Genomic DNA, 16,613 nt, shown 5'->3' with positions numbered 1-16,613 from the left:
AAGTGAGAACAATTTTGAGACAATTTTGCTTTACACTTTTCTATTCATCAAGTAACCTTTAAAAACTGTATTATGGGTTCCACAAATTTATATACACCATCAATCTCAATATTGATGATAGTAAAACATATCTTTGAGCATCAAATCACATTTTTGACATTATAGAAATAAATCACATTTTTAGAGGAACTAGTCTCAGTTACAGTTTATACAAAAAAATAATAATAAAACAATCAATAACACAACTACAGCTAGAAGATTAAATCAACTCGAACATTAAATTAAACTTTCCTTACTTTTGAATTGTTCTACTCCATAACATTGACTGAATTCATCATAAATTTAAATCATTATAAGTTCAACTAGAACTGTTGCCATTTACAGCATTTTTTTTTTTTAGCAAACATAACAAAAATGTTCCATGCTGTAAGACATTTATATTTTCAGACCAAATTAAATTTTTTGTAACAAATAAATACAAACAAAACAAACTGTATTATGGTTATTTGAAATTTGCAAGAAATGACAGACTTTATTAGAGAAAAACAAATACAACATTTTACACAAATCCAAACCTATTAAATCCAGAAAAACTAAGAATATATTTAATATGCATAACATAAAAGTATTTACGAAAAAAATAAAAGTAACATTCTGCTGTAATTTGCAGCCTATATCAATACACAACAATTAAACATCTCACTAATAATCCCCTGACATATTTCCGATGTTGGATATCCTGAGTCTGCTGGCATTTATTCTTGACTGGGTCTGATTGTGAAGTGAAGCTTGTGTGAATGGTAAGTGTTTTTGATTAAGTCTGGGCTGTCACGCCGTAAAGGTGAAGCTATAACTCTTCATTTATAATGGCTGCACTGTGAGCTGATGTTTTCAGTTAATTGTCTTCGCCATCCTGTTTCATTCTATCACTGATATACTCTGTCAATCTGTCCATTTGGTCATTCCTGTCTTCAACCATCCAATGCTGCCTTCTTTTTCCAATCCTTAACTTCAAAGTACTGCCCTATCCTTCTTTCAACTTATCTGACATTCTGACCCTTTCTTTTATCTCTATGTTTTGTCTGACCTCTTCTATTATTCTTCGCTTCTCTCATATTGTGATTAAAGTTTGAATTTAAAAAAAAAAATACAATAAATGTGTTTTTAATATATAGATGTGCACTGGATCAGACCACCTTTTACAGTACATGTAACATTTAAAAAAAAAAAAAAAAAAAGAGATACACAAACAATAATTTTTGTCCATTATTAATCAATGCCATTGGTCACTCTTTATTAAAAGGGAGCCTGTGGTAAAAACTTTAGATTCATAAACAGATTAAGGTGCTGAATGTAATTTTTTGACTCTTCTAAAGCATAAAAAAATACCATAATATGTTTGCAGATATTTAAGAAACATGCGAAATGTTAAGAACATTCTTGTTTTTATGAAAAACAATGCTGAAGTCAGATATTCTACTTTGAAAATGTGCGTCACATGCTGGAACGTCTGTCTTTGTTTGGGTACCTTCAAGCTGCTCAATGCCAGTTTAGCCAATTATATTGCAGCACTCCGATGTCTTTGTGGAAAACAGCATATTTCATTCATTCAGTAACAAAGGCTCTCAGTCTGTGACCGAAATGCAACCTTCGGTGAAAAGTAGCAGACTCCGAAATGAGACACAGATTCAGAGTTCTACATGAGGTGGTTGTTTATTAACAGATAATATAAATATCACCAACATGAACAATAAGTAAGCAGGTTACATTGTAACAGCATGTCCTAACAACACATTATGTGACGAGATTTGCAGTGATAATCAATTTAGCTGTTTGCACCAGACGAAACACGACAGAAGTTTAAATACAGAATAGTGCTCTTACTGCACTCCAATGAAATGGTAAGGTTTAAAATCTAATTAATACATGTTAAATCTCTTTAACATTATTATATGCACATGCTGAATCACTGATATTTGTTGAATGAAAGATCTAAAGTTCGATTTCAAATGGTTTATTTTGTTTTTATAATCTGGTGGTATGGCAATAAATGTCATGTAAAATGGCATTCAAACTCACATTTTTAACATTTAACACTAAATATAGCAAAGCCCTAAATCAGCTCTCAGGCTCGATAGTCAGGCACACTCTTATTGGTGTCGATAATCTGGCAACCTGCCCTTGCATGTGTTTTAAAACAGGAGTGCAATCACTAGTTCCTAGCTAGTAAGTCTAGCATCTGCCATCTAGTCAGTCAATAAATCTTAAACAGCCTTTGCATATCACTTTCACATCTTTTACGGGATAGCAACCAAATGCATTCAGATTTATATCCACAATTAACTTCATATTCTTTAAATGCTATGATTTAACTGTGCAGTATGTATCAATTTATTGACTGTATAAGCACATTTAAGTCAATAATATGCTAGCTTACAATTAACACTTCTACTTTTTTTTGCAAAGAATGAAGAGATCACCTCAAAATATAAGACTTAAACCTTTTCATTCTTAAATATGTATCTCAATATCTCAATGAATTAAATAATGTGTATTATTTAAATCATTTAAGCATCATTCTAAGAAATTGTTTCTTAATAATCTACATTGGAAAGAGTTTACTTCTTTGTTTGTTTATTTCTTTAATTTATATTATTATTATTATTTATTATTATTATTTCTTTTTTTTACTGTATAATCTGTTGTTCATTTGTATATTTCAGTCTTGTTCCTAAATTGGGATTTATTGAGTAATTGGACTTTTTTTGGTTATTAAAGAGATTACAAATAACAATTAGGCTTTGGGCAAATTTGGGTACATTTACATTCTTGAGTAAAGTTGATTTATGTATACTGTCCCCTTGTTGTTTAAATAAATCAACATACGAAGAAATGCCATAGAGGCAGGCTAAAAAGGAGCCAAATGGTATGTGTGTGTGTGTGTGTGTGTGTGTGTGTGTGTGTGTTTGTGTATGAGCAGGCCTGTGCGTGAACTGCTAGTTAGCTTTAACCATATGTTATTTCTGTCACTGATTCATCTGTGCAGTGAGGTAGAATGCAATCTACGGATGTCGGTATTCTCCCTCCAGCCTCCACAGGAGTCCATTCACGACGTCTTCTCAATCCCCTTCGATTGGCTCCAGTGTGAGCATCATCCGTGACTTCCTCGCTCTGTTGACCACCATTGATGCTTCACTGGCCTGTGGTTTCCATGTTAACCGTCTCCAAAAAGCCTCCTCTGGTATTGGTGGGAGGCAATAAGAGTGTCAAAGACAATATATATCTGTAGCTAAAGAAAACCAGTAAGACATTTGGACCCTGAGGTAATTCCTTCAAGAAGCTGCAAGGGCAAAATCCATGGCTGATGGCTCTCACTGGTGAGGATGTTTCTGCCTGGGCTGGGATTTAAGGGAAAGTCTGAGAGAGCGAGAGAGAGAGAGAGAGACGGATGCTGCTGGAAGCTTGGCTCTTTCTGCTGAGAAGGAGCTTGATAATTGGAGGTTTGCTGGTTACGTACTGCTCCTGGGAGCAAAGGTGGGAGGTTCAGTTCTGCATAGTAAGGTAGATCTATCGCAGAGACACCATCTTCATGGCCAGGGGGTGTTACACAGATGCTAAAGTTTCTGTCAGCTTCAGAAGCAACATCAGTGCTGGTTAAGACTCTGACAAACTGAGTCGACATCAAAGAATTAGTCAACCCAGGATCACTGGAAATATGTGACTCAGCCTACATTTTAGAAAAATTACATTGCTCTGGGTACACTTTGTTGTGCTTTCCAAATTACAAATCCACTAGGGAGTGTTGTGTACATTTTTGCAAATCTGAAAAGTTGTTTAATAAATGATTTAAATACATGTTTTTCTTGCATACATCCACAAGGCGGAGCTTGTTGTATAGATCACTCATAGACAGTAAAAGATATGGACGTAGTATCCATGACATCACCCTTAGGTTTCTGAAAAACGCAAATGAAAACTACAAGTAGGCATGGCCAACTGTCACTATTTTGTTTGTGCGTCATCACACAGACCAGGAGATACCAAACAAGGGCAAAGAGGCAGGGCATGAGCAGAGCTACAGACGCCTGCTAGCATTTTGCTTAGATGGGGTTTTCTTTGGGAGAAATGCTTAATACATCATTACCTGCAACCCGTTTGTGTTCTGACCACATGTGCTTGGTTGTATACTAAATTAATAAAGTGTTTAGTCTTTTAAAAACACTGTTGTAATACATTGAACCACTAAGCATGGTTCATGTTTTTCTACAAGAAGAAAATGCAAATTAATTCTAAATACTTTAAATATAGTCTGTTTTAGTAAATGCAAGGCTATTTATGAAATCTAATCATAACACTTTATGACACCGTTTTTGATGCAGCTAATCAATCTGTCAGTCTCTGAAGTGCATTCAAGTTCTAAAGAAAATTATAAATGATACATGATCTTAAATAAAACAAATACATTTATATATGGTATATAAGTATACAATTTCACTCACCTGGAAGATGGAGGTCACGTATATGATTTGTGAGCACAATAAAGTGCACACAGCATGCCATATCATCTGATAATTGTAAGAAATAATTTAAAAAGGCAACTGACTGTGTAAAGCCACATAAAACAACACAAAAATACTAAGTATATGCCAAGGAAAGTGTGCAAAAAGGAGCACCTGATTGTGATGAACACTGTCTGATAAAGAGAGCCGTGTGGCTCGAAACATTATACGCTTTGTGTCAGCCTTTTTAATTTAATACATTTGTATTTTTGGAGCTTTGGTGTTGCCGCCTTTGATGAATATTTAATTTGCACCTTTTACGTTTTTTGGCTGAGCACCCAGTTAAGAGGGATATGAGTGCTTTTTTACAGTTTTTCATAGCAGGCTGTAAACACCTTTTTTTCTGCTTTAAAGTTGGCCATTTTGACATTCGGCTCAATAGAAATTTGCTCTATTATGTAGACTGGACTAACAGAATTTTGATGAATTGCAGTTTTAGTTACTTCCATATTTGCTTCACGGTGAAGAGCGGTAGGTTGTCATTGAGATCACCTTGCAAAGCACCAACTTAAAACCTTTCCCAGAGAAAAGAGCACTGCAATCATATAGTTTGCCTTGTCTTTACACTGCCAGAAAAGTTTGGAGAGATAGATGGATGAGGCAAACATTTTTAATTACAAATTTTAGTTATTGTTTGTGACATGAGATTGTGTAGTATTTATTTGCTGTTGTGTAAAGAACTACTCAAAAATATAATTTATTTGTCAATAAAATATCCCTTTAAAATCCCAATAATGTGAAAAGGAGCTAAATTTGCTGTTTTCATACTGCCCTATTATTTTTTTTTAATAACTACTGTCAAATGTACTTTTTTGTGCAACACAGGCTTATTCTGAAAATGTAGCCCTATATACGTTTCTGCTGATCACGAATTATGTAGCCAGAGCTATGTACGGCTGCATTTCATCTTTAAAACGAATGCTATGGGGCGGTATAGCCCCATATACCTTATACCCCATATACATATACCTTTTCTTGTTTACCAGCTGACTGCTTACCTGCATGTGGACAGCTTTTCCAATGTTACCAGTTTGTCTGGTAGCTTGACATGCAAGTTCATGGAATTGAAATGCAGAGAGAAGTTGACCGCGATGACAGGGTTTGAGTCCAGTGAAGAACGGTTCCAGAAAGCAGTAAGACAAAAACAGAACCCAAAAAAATTCAATAAACAAGTAAATAAGAGGGTGAGAATGTGCTAAAATCTAAAAACTTGGCAAAAAAATAAAATAAAAACAGGCTTTTCTGGATTGCTTTTTAAAACACTGCAGTCGGGTTAAGGGAAGGGAGTGGGTGGGTCAATTTGTGTTTTTTAAAATACTATTGGTTGAGTTTAGAAAAGAGGGGGGGTGGGAATGGGGGCGATTGGTCGGTTAATCAGCCAGTCAGTCAACAGTGGCCTCTTGTGGACTTACGTGAACCTTTGTTGGTATCAGTTGAAGCAAAAGCTGACCATGTTGTTGTCTCAGTGTTTTATAACAACACTGCATAGAGTCTATAGCTATAGATAATTGGCGCAAACATTCTGTAGCTGCTTGAGAGGAAATAACTCAAAAGTATCAGGTGCCAGTAGTTTGTTTTTGTCACTCTAAAAGAAAAACTGTGAAGTGGCACTATTTGATTTACAAGCTGTTTTTTATTATGGTGAATGTGGAAAAACAAAAAACAAAACAAATGTAGATCACCCTGACTTTGGTTTCTTAATTTGAGACAACCATGCTCTTAGTTATTCAGGTACTGGGATGCAGTCCTTTGTGTTTGTAGTCTTGTTTGTTTAGTGACATTATTTCCCTCTTGTATAATCAATTATAAGTATAATCTCATTATTGTTAACATGCATTCAGATTCACCTCTTGTGACCGCTCTTGCTGGGTACACACAGTAGAGTTTTGGTGTAAATCACAGATAAAAGTGGGAAACCGGTACTTGTGAATGGCAACTGATTTACTTTATACCCTAGGTAAACTCTGCCCCATATACAGTAAGTTACTGTTGTAAGCAAACAAACAGAGTTGCTACCTGTCTTACAATAAAATCTTTCAGTGTTAAAATCTTGTCCCAAGATGTTTTTGATTAAGGAGCATTTTTCTGGTAGTTAAATATAACATGGATAGGGACACATGATATTTGGAAATAAATATGGTGCAAAACAATATTTATTTGTAATTAAAGGCTGCCAATTAACATGGACAAACCTTGGCTATGGTCATTATGCAGCTAAAACATCCAGGTCAGGATCAGCTTTGTTTATGTTCCGCAGGGTAAATGAATTTAAGCTTACAAATACTGTAGGTCGATGTCTTTATTATCTTATAGATCTAGGGTGAGCAGTGATGAATCACTGATGATTATGATATTTTCAGCAATCAGTGTACTGTATTTGGACCTGTTTTTGACTGAAAGTTTTCTAGGTTTAAATAGAAATTAGTATTGAGAGAGCAACATACATGCAAGACAATGCAAAGTTCAAAGCAACAGAACTCATATGGTCGAACATGAGTAACTAACATATTATTATCTTTTATTTCCTTCTTTTAACTTTCTTGGATTACAAGCTTCTTGTGGGCTAACGTTTTTGATAGAAATCTAGTCTTGTGTGTGAACTCTCATGTGCGATCATACTGTATGTTATTTAATCCAGGCAGAGATGACACCGTTTCATCCAGCCGAAATGTGATGCGAGTACTCCACACACACACACAAAAAAAAAAAAAAAAAAAAAAAAAAAAAAAATTTACTACCCCAGACAGATGTGTGCTATGAAAAGAGCATCAATCCGACAACAGCAATCCCAAAAATCATGCAGTGTGTAACCGGCATTAAGCGTTGCCTCTGTGAACAGTAAAGCCTGGAATCTTAGTCATTGATGAATGCTGTTGGACAGCTGAGGCAGACCAGCCAAGAATTTAACCTTTTCAACTTTTTGTCATCCAAACAACAAACAAAGTGGTATTTCAGTGAGCAGGATACAGAATATCAGCCATATCTAATACTTGGAACCCAAGTATGCACATTTATCTTGAACTTTAATGTTAGTTTTATGTTATTTTTTACATTGCACATTTATTTTGGACTTAGGTTGCTATTATTTTAGGATTACAGTGCATGATGTCTGCAGTTGGTCAAATACTGCTGATGTCGCTATTTTTACTATTATTTCGATATTTTAACTCTGAATACAAAATATTGAAATGCTGCCACATTGTGTGGCATTTGGCTGTTGTTCTTAGCCGATGGACAACAAGAGAAGTGATGCAAGTCTCGATTATTAAGTGAAGTGTGCTGAGAAACATCAGAGACAATAAATGATGGACACTAAACATACAGACAATTGCAAACATCCGTCAACACTGCTATCTTAGTCATAATAGGAGTACATTGTATATTTACTGACTGACAAATGATTAGGGTTCTCCACAAATAAGCTTTACTGTTAACCATAGTGTGGTTTTCGGTTAAAGGCTACACATATATCCATTGGCACTTGTAAGCTTTTTTAAAATCTGTCAGCCCTCCTGTTTTTCCCAGGATTCTCCTGTATTCCCATTATTATCCAGTACAGTTTTTTTCCCTGTATTTCTCATGTATTTTCTATCTTTCTATGAAGGGTGGCAATAAACATTAAATGGCTGATCCTCCCTACACACCATACCACGAACCACCCCTTACTCTTAAATGTGAATCGGTTCTGTGCTTTCATTTTATTTAAGCATGAAAACACTTTCAATTAAAAATAAAAATGGCGTGATTCCCTTCCTTTCAATTACAGGCATTTTTGCCCCTCCTATGCAATCCTCATAACAGTCAGTTCATGTAGAAGTGCTTGACTGTCAGACGCACTCTTTAGTGATAAATAGACGCTGTTTCTATGGTATCAGAAAGACAGGAAGCACACAAAACATTAAAATATTATCAGGAAAAATTCATTTTGTCTAAACGTGTTTTCATTTTTGATTTACACTCTTTATCTTTTGGTACACATCTTCAATGTTTCTTATTCTGCGTTTAGATAAATGATATTATAATTATATTATAATTTTACACGCCATGTCAATATTCTAATTTACACACATTATTTTTCTATACTTTAGGGGGGAATTTCATCCCATGTTTCTGTACATGCGATTTGAAGCAGAGTGAAATTACAGAACAACAAACGATCATTATACAATGACTTGCCAAATTACCCTAACCGGCCTAGTTAACCTAATAAAGCTGTTAAATGTCACTTTAAGCTGTACAGAAGTGTCTTAAAAAATATCTAGTAAAATATTATTTACTGTCATCATGGCAAAGACAAAAGAAATCAGTCATAAGAGAAGAGTAATTAAAATTATTATGTTTAGAAATGTGTTGAAAAAATATCTCCATTAAACAGAAATTGGGGAGGGGGATAAACAGGAGGTTTAAAAATTCAGGGGGGCTAATAATTCTGACAACTGTATATTATATATTTCACTGCAATTGAAATTTTAATAAACTCTTTTAAGTTAACAGTTAAGGTTTGAAAGGTTGAAGTTATGTTCAAATAGACAACTGTGTGAAATAAAATCCAATATACAATCCCTGGATGTGGAAAAGTGGAGCAATGGAAAGGTGGTCCTCCTGGATGATTGCAGACTGTGATTATTTTGCAATTGGCTTTGGAACAAAGCTAGAAAGCAAATCATTTTCATCCTCTGAGCTGCTCCTGCCAAGTACGGAGAAACAATGGAGCTCGCTCAAGTTTCATTCGCTTCCCTTTACTCTAAAATGATCTAGTTTTGCCTGGTCTCAGAGCTTTGAAGCAAAAACAACAGAACTCAAAGCTACAGAAAAATAAGAGGAAACCAGCAGAGAATAACTAGCAACAGAGTGCTGTGAGGAATGTCAGTGTCAACAGTGGTGAGCAAAGCTGATCCGTGCTGAGCAAAGCAGCCTCAGAGTTGCGTCTATGTGTGTGTGTGTGTGTGTGTGTGCGTGCGTGTGTGCTTGTTTTTGCCTCACAAGATGATTTTTTTTTTTTTTTTTTTTTTGCGGGACAGAGCAGCGAGTGTCAGTAATTTTACGTCACATGCTTTTAATCCTAATCTTGCTGCATGCCCTTTGACCTGTGTTGATCTTACACTTAACGAGAAGCTTCAGAATCCAGAAAGAAGCCTTTCTGTAGATATAATCTTGTCACATTGCTTGATACACAGCTGACCGAAATGTCACAGATTACACTATATGGATGGCAGTTCATGGTTCAGGTTTAGTGCACTGACGTAACACCTGCATGTTCTCACAAAGCACATAAATCTACCATGACACGCAAACGTATATACACAACTATATATTCTTAGTTTCTCTGCCTTTATTAGGCATGAATTTGAATAAAATGTTTGATGTTATGTTTTGTTCAGGTCTAATGAAATTTTTGTTGTCAAATATATCAAATAAAAATATGATATTTGAGTATTATTTTAAAGGAAAATTTGGTAAGAATAACAATAGTTTTCATTGGTTTTGATTAGAGATTAGGGTAATTTCATAAAGAAGAGCCAGGAAAGCAATATTAAAATTAAAACACTGGTGTAAATGACTAAACTAAACATGCATGAAAACATGGCACCTTTATATTTGTTTAATGCATAAAAAGCGTTAAATGAAAGAAATTAATCAAGTCCTCATAAATCAAAATACTTATAAAAACACTTTATTTCATACTTTGTTTTTATGAGCGACTTATGTTTAGCAGTGTATACTTTCAGAAATAAAGCTACAAGAGCTGTCACTGGGGCAGTACCTTTTCATAACGTACATATTTGTACCTAAAAAGTCCTTAGTGGTACCGCAAAGATACACATCAGTAACCAAATGCACCTAAAATGTACCTTTGAGGTACTAATATGGACTCTTCAGATACAAGTATGTACCTTTTGATAAGGTACTGCCCCAGTGACAGCTCTTGTACCTTTATACCTTGTATAAAGGTATCTTGTATCTTGTATCTTGTATAAAGGTATCTTGTATCTTGTACCTTGTACCGTTTTTACAGTATAAAAAGTCTTTAAGTGTTAAAATCTATAAATAAAATTATATTATTATAAATAAATATCAAATAATGATATCCCTATAAACCACCTTGTGTTCAATTTATATATTAATTATTGGATTGTTTTAACTACAGTATTTATAATTAAAAAAAATGAGTGAATTATAAATAATGACTCACACTTTCTATATGTAAATGTAAATTTTGTATTCTATGCCACAATAATACAGGATAGAAAGGATATTGCTTCGTTTCATTTAATTTTAGATTTCTGCATGAATTGCAAAACAAAATAAATAAATAAAAGGGCCAGTGGTGCACTATAGACTTTCTCATTTCCATATGATAATTTATAATGACTGTGTCAAAGAGGATTGCATGAATCATGACTAACAATTTTTCCTGGATAATTATCTCAGCAGAACTGATTGGCTAGCAAAACACTAAATGCATGCAGGGAGTATGAGGACTATTGCTGGGAACAACCTACAGTTTTAACAGTATTTTTGATAATATGTCGTAAATATGTCCTTTTTGTAAAATATGTCAATACTTTTAGCCTTCAATAGGGCTATGTCAGGTGATTATTATTAAATTGTTTATTTATTTAAAATGTCCTGTGTACACTTGATATGAACATGCACTTTTATCAAGATGATCACAAAAAGATGATATTATAAATAGGTAAAAATGCAGTCTGAAATGTTTTGAGCCACTTCTGGGATAGCTGAAAACACATTCATTTTGCTTTCACATGACAGTATGGGATGGTTTGGCAAGAAAAAAAAACTCAAAGTACAATATTTAATCTCATTGTGCTGTGCCAAAACACAAGGATTACAATAGAAATTGACATTCCATTCTTTCGTTTACTTTTTAAGGCATGGGAATCTTTTGATCACCACAAATGGATTCAAACCAGTTACTGAACTCTCGATTTAGTTCTCATTTCTGAATCAAATTTCGATTTGAAATATGTTCAGATTTGATTCTAGTTTGCTGTTTAGTGTTTTTTCCTCTTAGGCTATATTAGGTGAGCTATGGTTTAAAAAAAAAAAAAAGAACACGTACATGCTGCATTTAAATCTTGAAATAAATGTAGTTTCCTTCACAGTTTGGTAAATTCTTTATCATAAAACAAATGCCATTGATCATTACTGCAATCATGCAATCATTAAACATATGACAGTCCTAGAATTAAGCAATGCAGTTCTGGGATTAGTAGAATGTACAGAAAAAATAGTTTGTATAAAAAATACATTTCTTTCTTCTTTCTAAAAATTTAAATAAAGGAAAAAAAACGTATTAATGAATAAACTTTTTAAAATTTAATTTAAACCAGATGTTTAATTTAACAGGTCAATGACAAGAGGCATGTGTTTCTGTGCGTGGATATGTGCTAACTTTTCTCCACATAAAACTGTAAAATACTAGAAGTGACTACCAGATCAGCTCTAGAGATTAGGTCGAAGTGTTCATGTCCCATTTAGTGAGAAAGCAAAACTGCACCGTTAATTCATGCAGACACACAGAACATTTAGTCTTCACATTTAAACAGTCCTTTGCGACCTTAGAACTCTCTCAAAAGACATCATTCTAGATAAAAAAAAAAATGTTAATACTAAACACTAAAGGCTTCCACTTTATATTAAGTGCCCTTAAATACTAATGTATCTCCTACTACCACTACTACAACTGTATTAATAATTTAGTACAATTAACATATTGTGTACATACATGTCTTTAAACTGTAAGTAAAGGTGACATGGTGGCTCAGTGGTTAGCACTGTCGCCTTACAGCAAGAAGGTTGCTGGTTCAAGTCCCAGCTCAACCAGTTGACATTTCTGTGTGGAGTTTGCATGTTTTCCTAGTGTTAGCGTGGTTTCCTCAGGGTGCTGTGAGTCCCCCACAATCCAAAGACATGCGCTATAGGTGAATTGAATAAACCAAATTGGCCGTAGTGTATATGTGTGAATGTGAGTGTGTATGGGTATTCACCAGTACTCGGTTGCAGCTAAAAGAGCATCCGTTGTGAAAAACATATGCTGGATAAGTTGATGGTTCATTCCGCTGTGGGGACCCCTGATGAATAAAGGGACTAAGCCAAGGGAAAATGAATGAAGGAATGAATGAATGAATGAACATTGTAATTATGGATTAAACATACATGTAATTACAATTAATTTCCTTAGTTACATGTTGTCACGATCACCAGCTATCTAGGCCTTGCAGTTCTCTGGAGAACTAGACATCGGCTACTAGATGAAATACAACTCCCAGAAGTCTTTGCACTTACACACCGGTTCCTGATCCTCCCAGATTACACACACACAGCTGGAAGCTCATGATAGACTGATTACTAGGACTATAAAATACACATCATTTACACACTGTTTGCTGAGTCTTGAGATTAATTGATCATTATGAAGCATTTCCTTGTCTTGCCTTGCTGTGTTTTTTGACCTTTGCTTTGTTTTACTGTTATCATCAATTTGCTGCCTGTCCTGACCATTCGCCTGTATTTTTTACTATTTTGAATATCTGCATGCTTCTGATTATCACCGTTTCGACCATTGCCTGCCTCATATTTTTCCTAATAATCTGCATTTGGATCCTCAACTCCGTTTTTCCCCCAACTAATTACACATATAAAATTACATTACAGTACATCCCTATCCCTTACACCTTAACCCTACCCATACCACCAGTTGTGTCCCTAACCTTACTTGTATCCCACCTCAATAGCACCATAGGGGTTTGCAATAGATTAAGTAAAAAAACAGGTGAATGCATGTATGTATTTATTTATTACACTTTCATTTATTCATTCATTTTCTTTCAGCACTTTATGTGCTTTTATTAATCAGGCGTCGCCACAGCGGAATGAACCGCCAAATTATCCAGCATATGTTTTACGCAGAGCATGCCCTTCCAACTGCAACCCATCACTGGGAAACCCATAACCCATACATTATAACATTTTATTTAATTTTATTTATTTAGTAAGTACATAGTAGTTGAGGTCACTTAATATAAAATGGGACCCACTAAAAGAATTCCTTTGTGACTTAATAAATGCATTATGCTAATGTAATAATCTTTTAGGAGGTTTAATTGTTTTAAAGCGTTGAAATATGTCAATGATTTCCCCACCTCCCCTGCAAGCATCTCTCTGTTGATTAATTTAGGTGAAAAAAAAAAATCAATAAAATGTCATGTCCACAAAATCCAGAAAAATATGCCATGTGTTTTCATTAAGTCAAACAGATCAATGAAGTGTCCTTCCCTTTGCCTCTTTTAAAATGAGATTCACTGGCAAGCATTTGGAGTTTTTTTTCCAACACTGCAAGCCTTATATGAATTTTGGCTTCTGGAAAAAATCCAACACGCACACACAAAAGAAAAGCACAAAGAAAATAACCTCTCAATATTCAAGCAAGTGATCCATTATCTGGGGCTGTCAACAGAACTTCCTTTTTACCCCTTATCAGCATGAAGAAAAATAATGCCTGACAAAATGGTTTTTTAATCATTAGTAAAAGGAAGTATGACAACATGTCGTTTTCCTTTTGATTCTTTTAGTTTTAGGCGATACAATACATAAGATACAACACAATTCAAAATAAAATGGGGCTAAATGATATTGTCATGGTTATACAGCAAGCTACTCATACAATGCGTTGTTACAGGCAGCGCTGATGTTAACCCACTGCAATAACAAATCCATATTCATTGTTAGTAGTGAATTTCTAATATTTCTGCAAATGTGAATTTACATGTATTAACTGTATTTTTATCCTCCATGCTGGGATTGAATATCATACAGCCTTGTCTAATGCCCCAAATGGAAAACCTGAATATTTAATGTCAGATTACATTAGTATTGCCACTTACATTTGTAGCCTTGGTGACTGTCATTGCTGATTTGCTAAAATCTGCCCTCTTTTTACATCTCTCTCACTCTCTTTCTCTTGCTTTTTTTCAGTTTGGTTGCATCAAAAGAACCAGAAAGCCCTCGAAGGAGAGCAGCACCCATGTCACCCTCTGACTTTCTTGATAAGCTCATGGGAAGAACCTCAGGTTATGATGCCAGAATTAGGCCAAATTTTAAAGGTACAGTAGTACAACCAACCATTTTCCCTCTTCCCTTTTACTCTTTATATTGCATACAGTATTGCATAATCCATTATCCATGATTTTAATGTCATTGTTCCTTATTATAAGAACTGATACATTCATTTTGACTGGTTTTACATTTTGTAATACTGTATATGATATTTGTAAAACAAAACACATAATTAAAGTATACGCTGACCTTTATTAATTGTGTGTATATTTCATTCTAACATTGTTAATTAATACAATTACAATTTTAATAAAATATAGTATTTCTACCTTGAATGGCTATAATGGTCAAACTGACTACATCCGTTTCAGCGTCCAATATTTTTCTCATGACTTTGAATGATTGCTTCAGTCGCCTAGCAAATTTCTGACAACAAAAACTTAACCGTACTTTGCTCTCCCACTTGCCGGTCAAAGTGTGATTAACTGAAACACAATTATAAGTCATCACAAAAAATAAAGATTGTATTTTTAGGGTAATTATTTCATAAAATCTGATGACAGACAATCAAAGGGTAATTCTAAAATCTAAATAGAAGCTTTGAATGTAAATATAACCGGCACCTAGCTCTCTGCAACTTTCACATGGTCGCCCACTGAAGCTAGGCAGGGCTGTGCCCGGTCAGTATCTTAATGGAGACCAAATGGAAAAGCTAGGTTGCTGCCGGAAGTGGTGTTAGTGAGACCTTCTGTGGGCGCTTAACCTGCAGTCTGTGTGGGTCCTAATGCCCCAGTATACTGATGGGGACTCTATACTGCTCCGTGAGCGACGTCTTTCGGATGAGACGTTAAACCTGACTGACCTGACTCTGACTCTCTGCGGTCGTTAAAAATCCCAGGATTTCCATTTAAAAAAAAAAAAAGAGTAGTGGTTTAACCCCGGAATTGTGGCTAAATTCGCCAACTGGCTTCTGTCCATCATGGCCTCCTAACCATCCCCACATCATAATTGGTTTCATCACTTTGTCACCTCTCCACCAACCAGCTGGTTTGTAACATGCCAAAAATTTTATTGGGTGCAATATAGCAGTGTTAAAAGTGGTGTTTGCACATATTTTAAACCATCAATATCATGACAAGCTAACTATCATTTGAAAAATTAGACATTTCAGTTATTTATTTTTTGAGAAATACATTTTGATAGATATTACTGCGCAACAGTAATGTATTAACATGCAAAAAAAAAAAAAAATTGCATGTTCAGGACATTTTGCTTAGCAATTCACGCGTGATATCACAAATAATTCGTTTTAATTTTTTTTTGCATTATTATAATGATGAGAAACCTAAATTTATATATATATATATATATATATATATATATATATATATATATATATATATATATATATATATATATATATATATTTTTTTTTTTTTTTTTTTTTTTTTTTTTTTTTTTCTACTTTAACTTAAAGATTTTTGCAACAAACCACTGAAGATTTACAACAATTTAATTTGGACGTAATTTTTACTCCCATGTCCAAAGAAAGAGGTTAAAAACCTTTAATTAAGATGATCGCTTGTCCAAGGTTCATCTTTGATATTGTATGAAGCTGATGCAGATGTGCCTCTTTATTTCATGCTATGAAATGATTATGTAATAAGTCTGCACAGCTCGTGGTTCTAGCTGCCTCTAGACATTTCTGCTATGACCCTGAAAACATTCTTCCATTACGCTGTTACAAAACGGCCCTGAACCCAAACCATCTCAAACCATAAATCAGTCTCAGCTTTCTTAAATTATTCAACTGGCAAAGGACTTCCCCTCAGAAGCTCATTTACAGAGGCCACTAATTCATAAATGTCAAGTAAAGAGACTTTAAAAAAAGCTCTGAACAAAATGATGTACAATGCTGAACAACAGCATCCTGGATTAGACGTGTTACAATTAAATGTGTACAATGGAATGCAG

The 16,613-nt window shown here is 34.5% G+C and overlaps 1 protein-coding gene across 3 annotated transcripts in view; it reads left to right on the top strand.

The window, feature by feature from the left end:
• Positions 1-16,613, top strand: part of glra3 (glycine receptor, alpha 3) — a 108,727-nt gene that overhangs the window by 30,269 nt on the left and 61,845 nt on the right. For all 3 annotated transcript variants that reach the window (XR_015475510.1, XM_087235087.1, NM_152965.1), the window contains 1 exon segment: positions 14,559-14,686. Coding sequence is in view for 2 of the 3 variants with exons in the window: in XM_087235087.1 (XP_087091213.1) it covers positions 14,559-14,686 (128 nt within the window). In the remaining variant the exon portion in view is untranslated.

This window comes from Danio rerio, chromosome 1, assembly GCF_052040795.2.
Source record: "Danio rerio strain M-AB ecotype USA chromosome 1, GRCz13ab, whole genome shotgun sequence".
Classification (NCBI taxonomy): Eukaryota; Metazoa; Chordata; class Actinopteri; order Cypriniformes; family Danionidae; genus Danio; species Danio rerio.
Note: the sequence above shows the minus strand (reverse complement) of the source record. Positions and strands in the feature narration are given on the sequence as shown.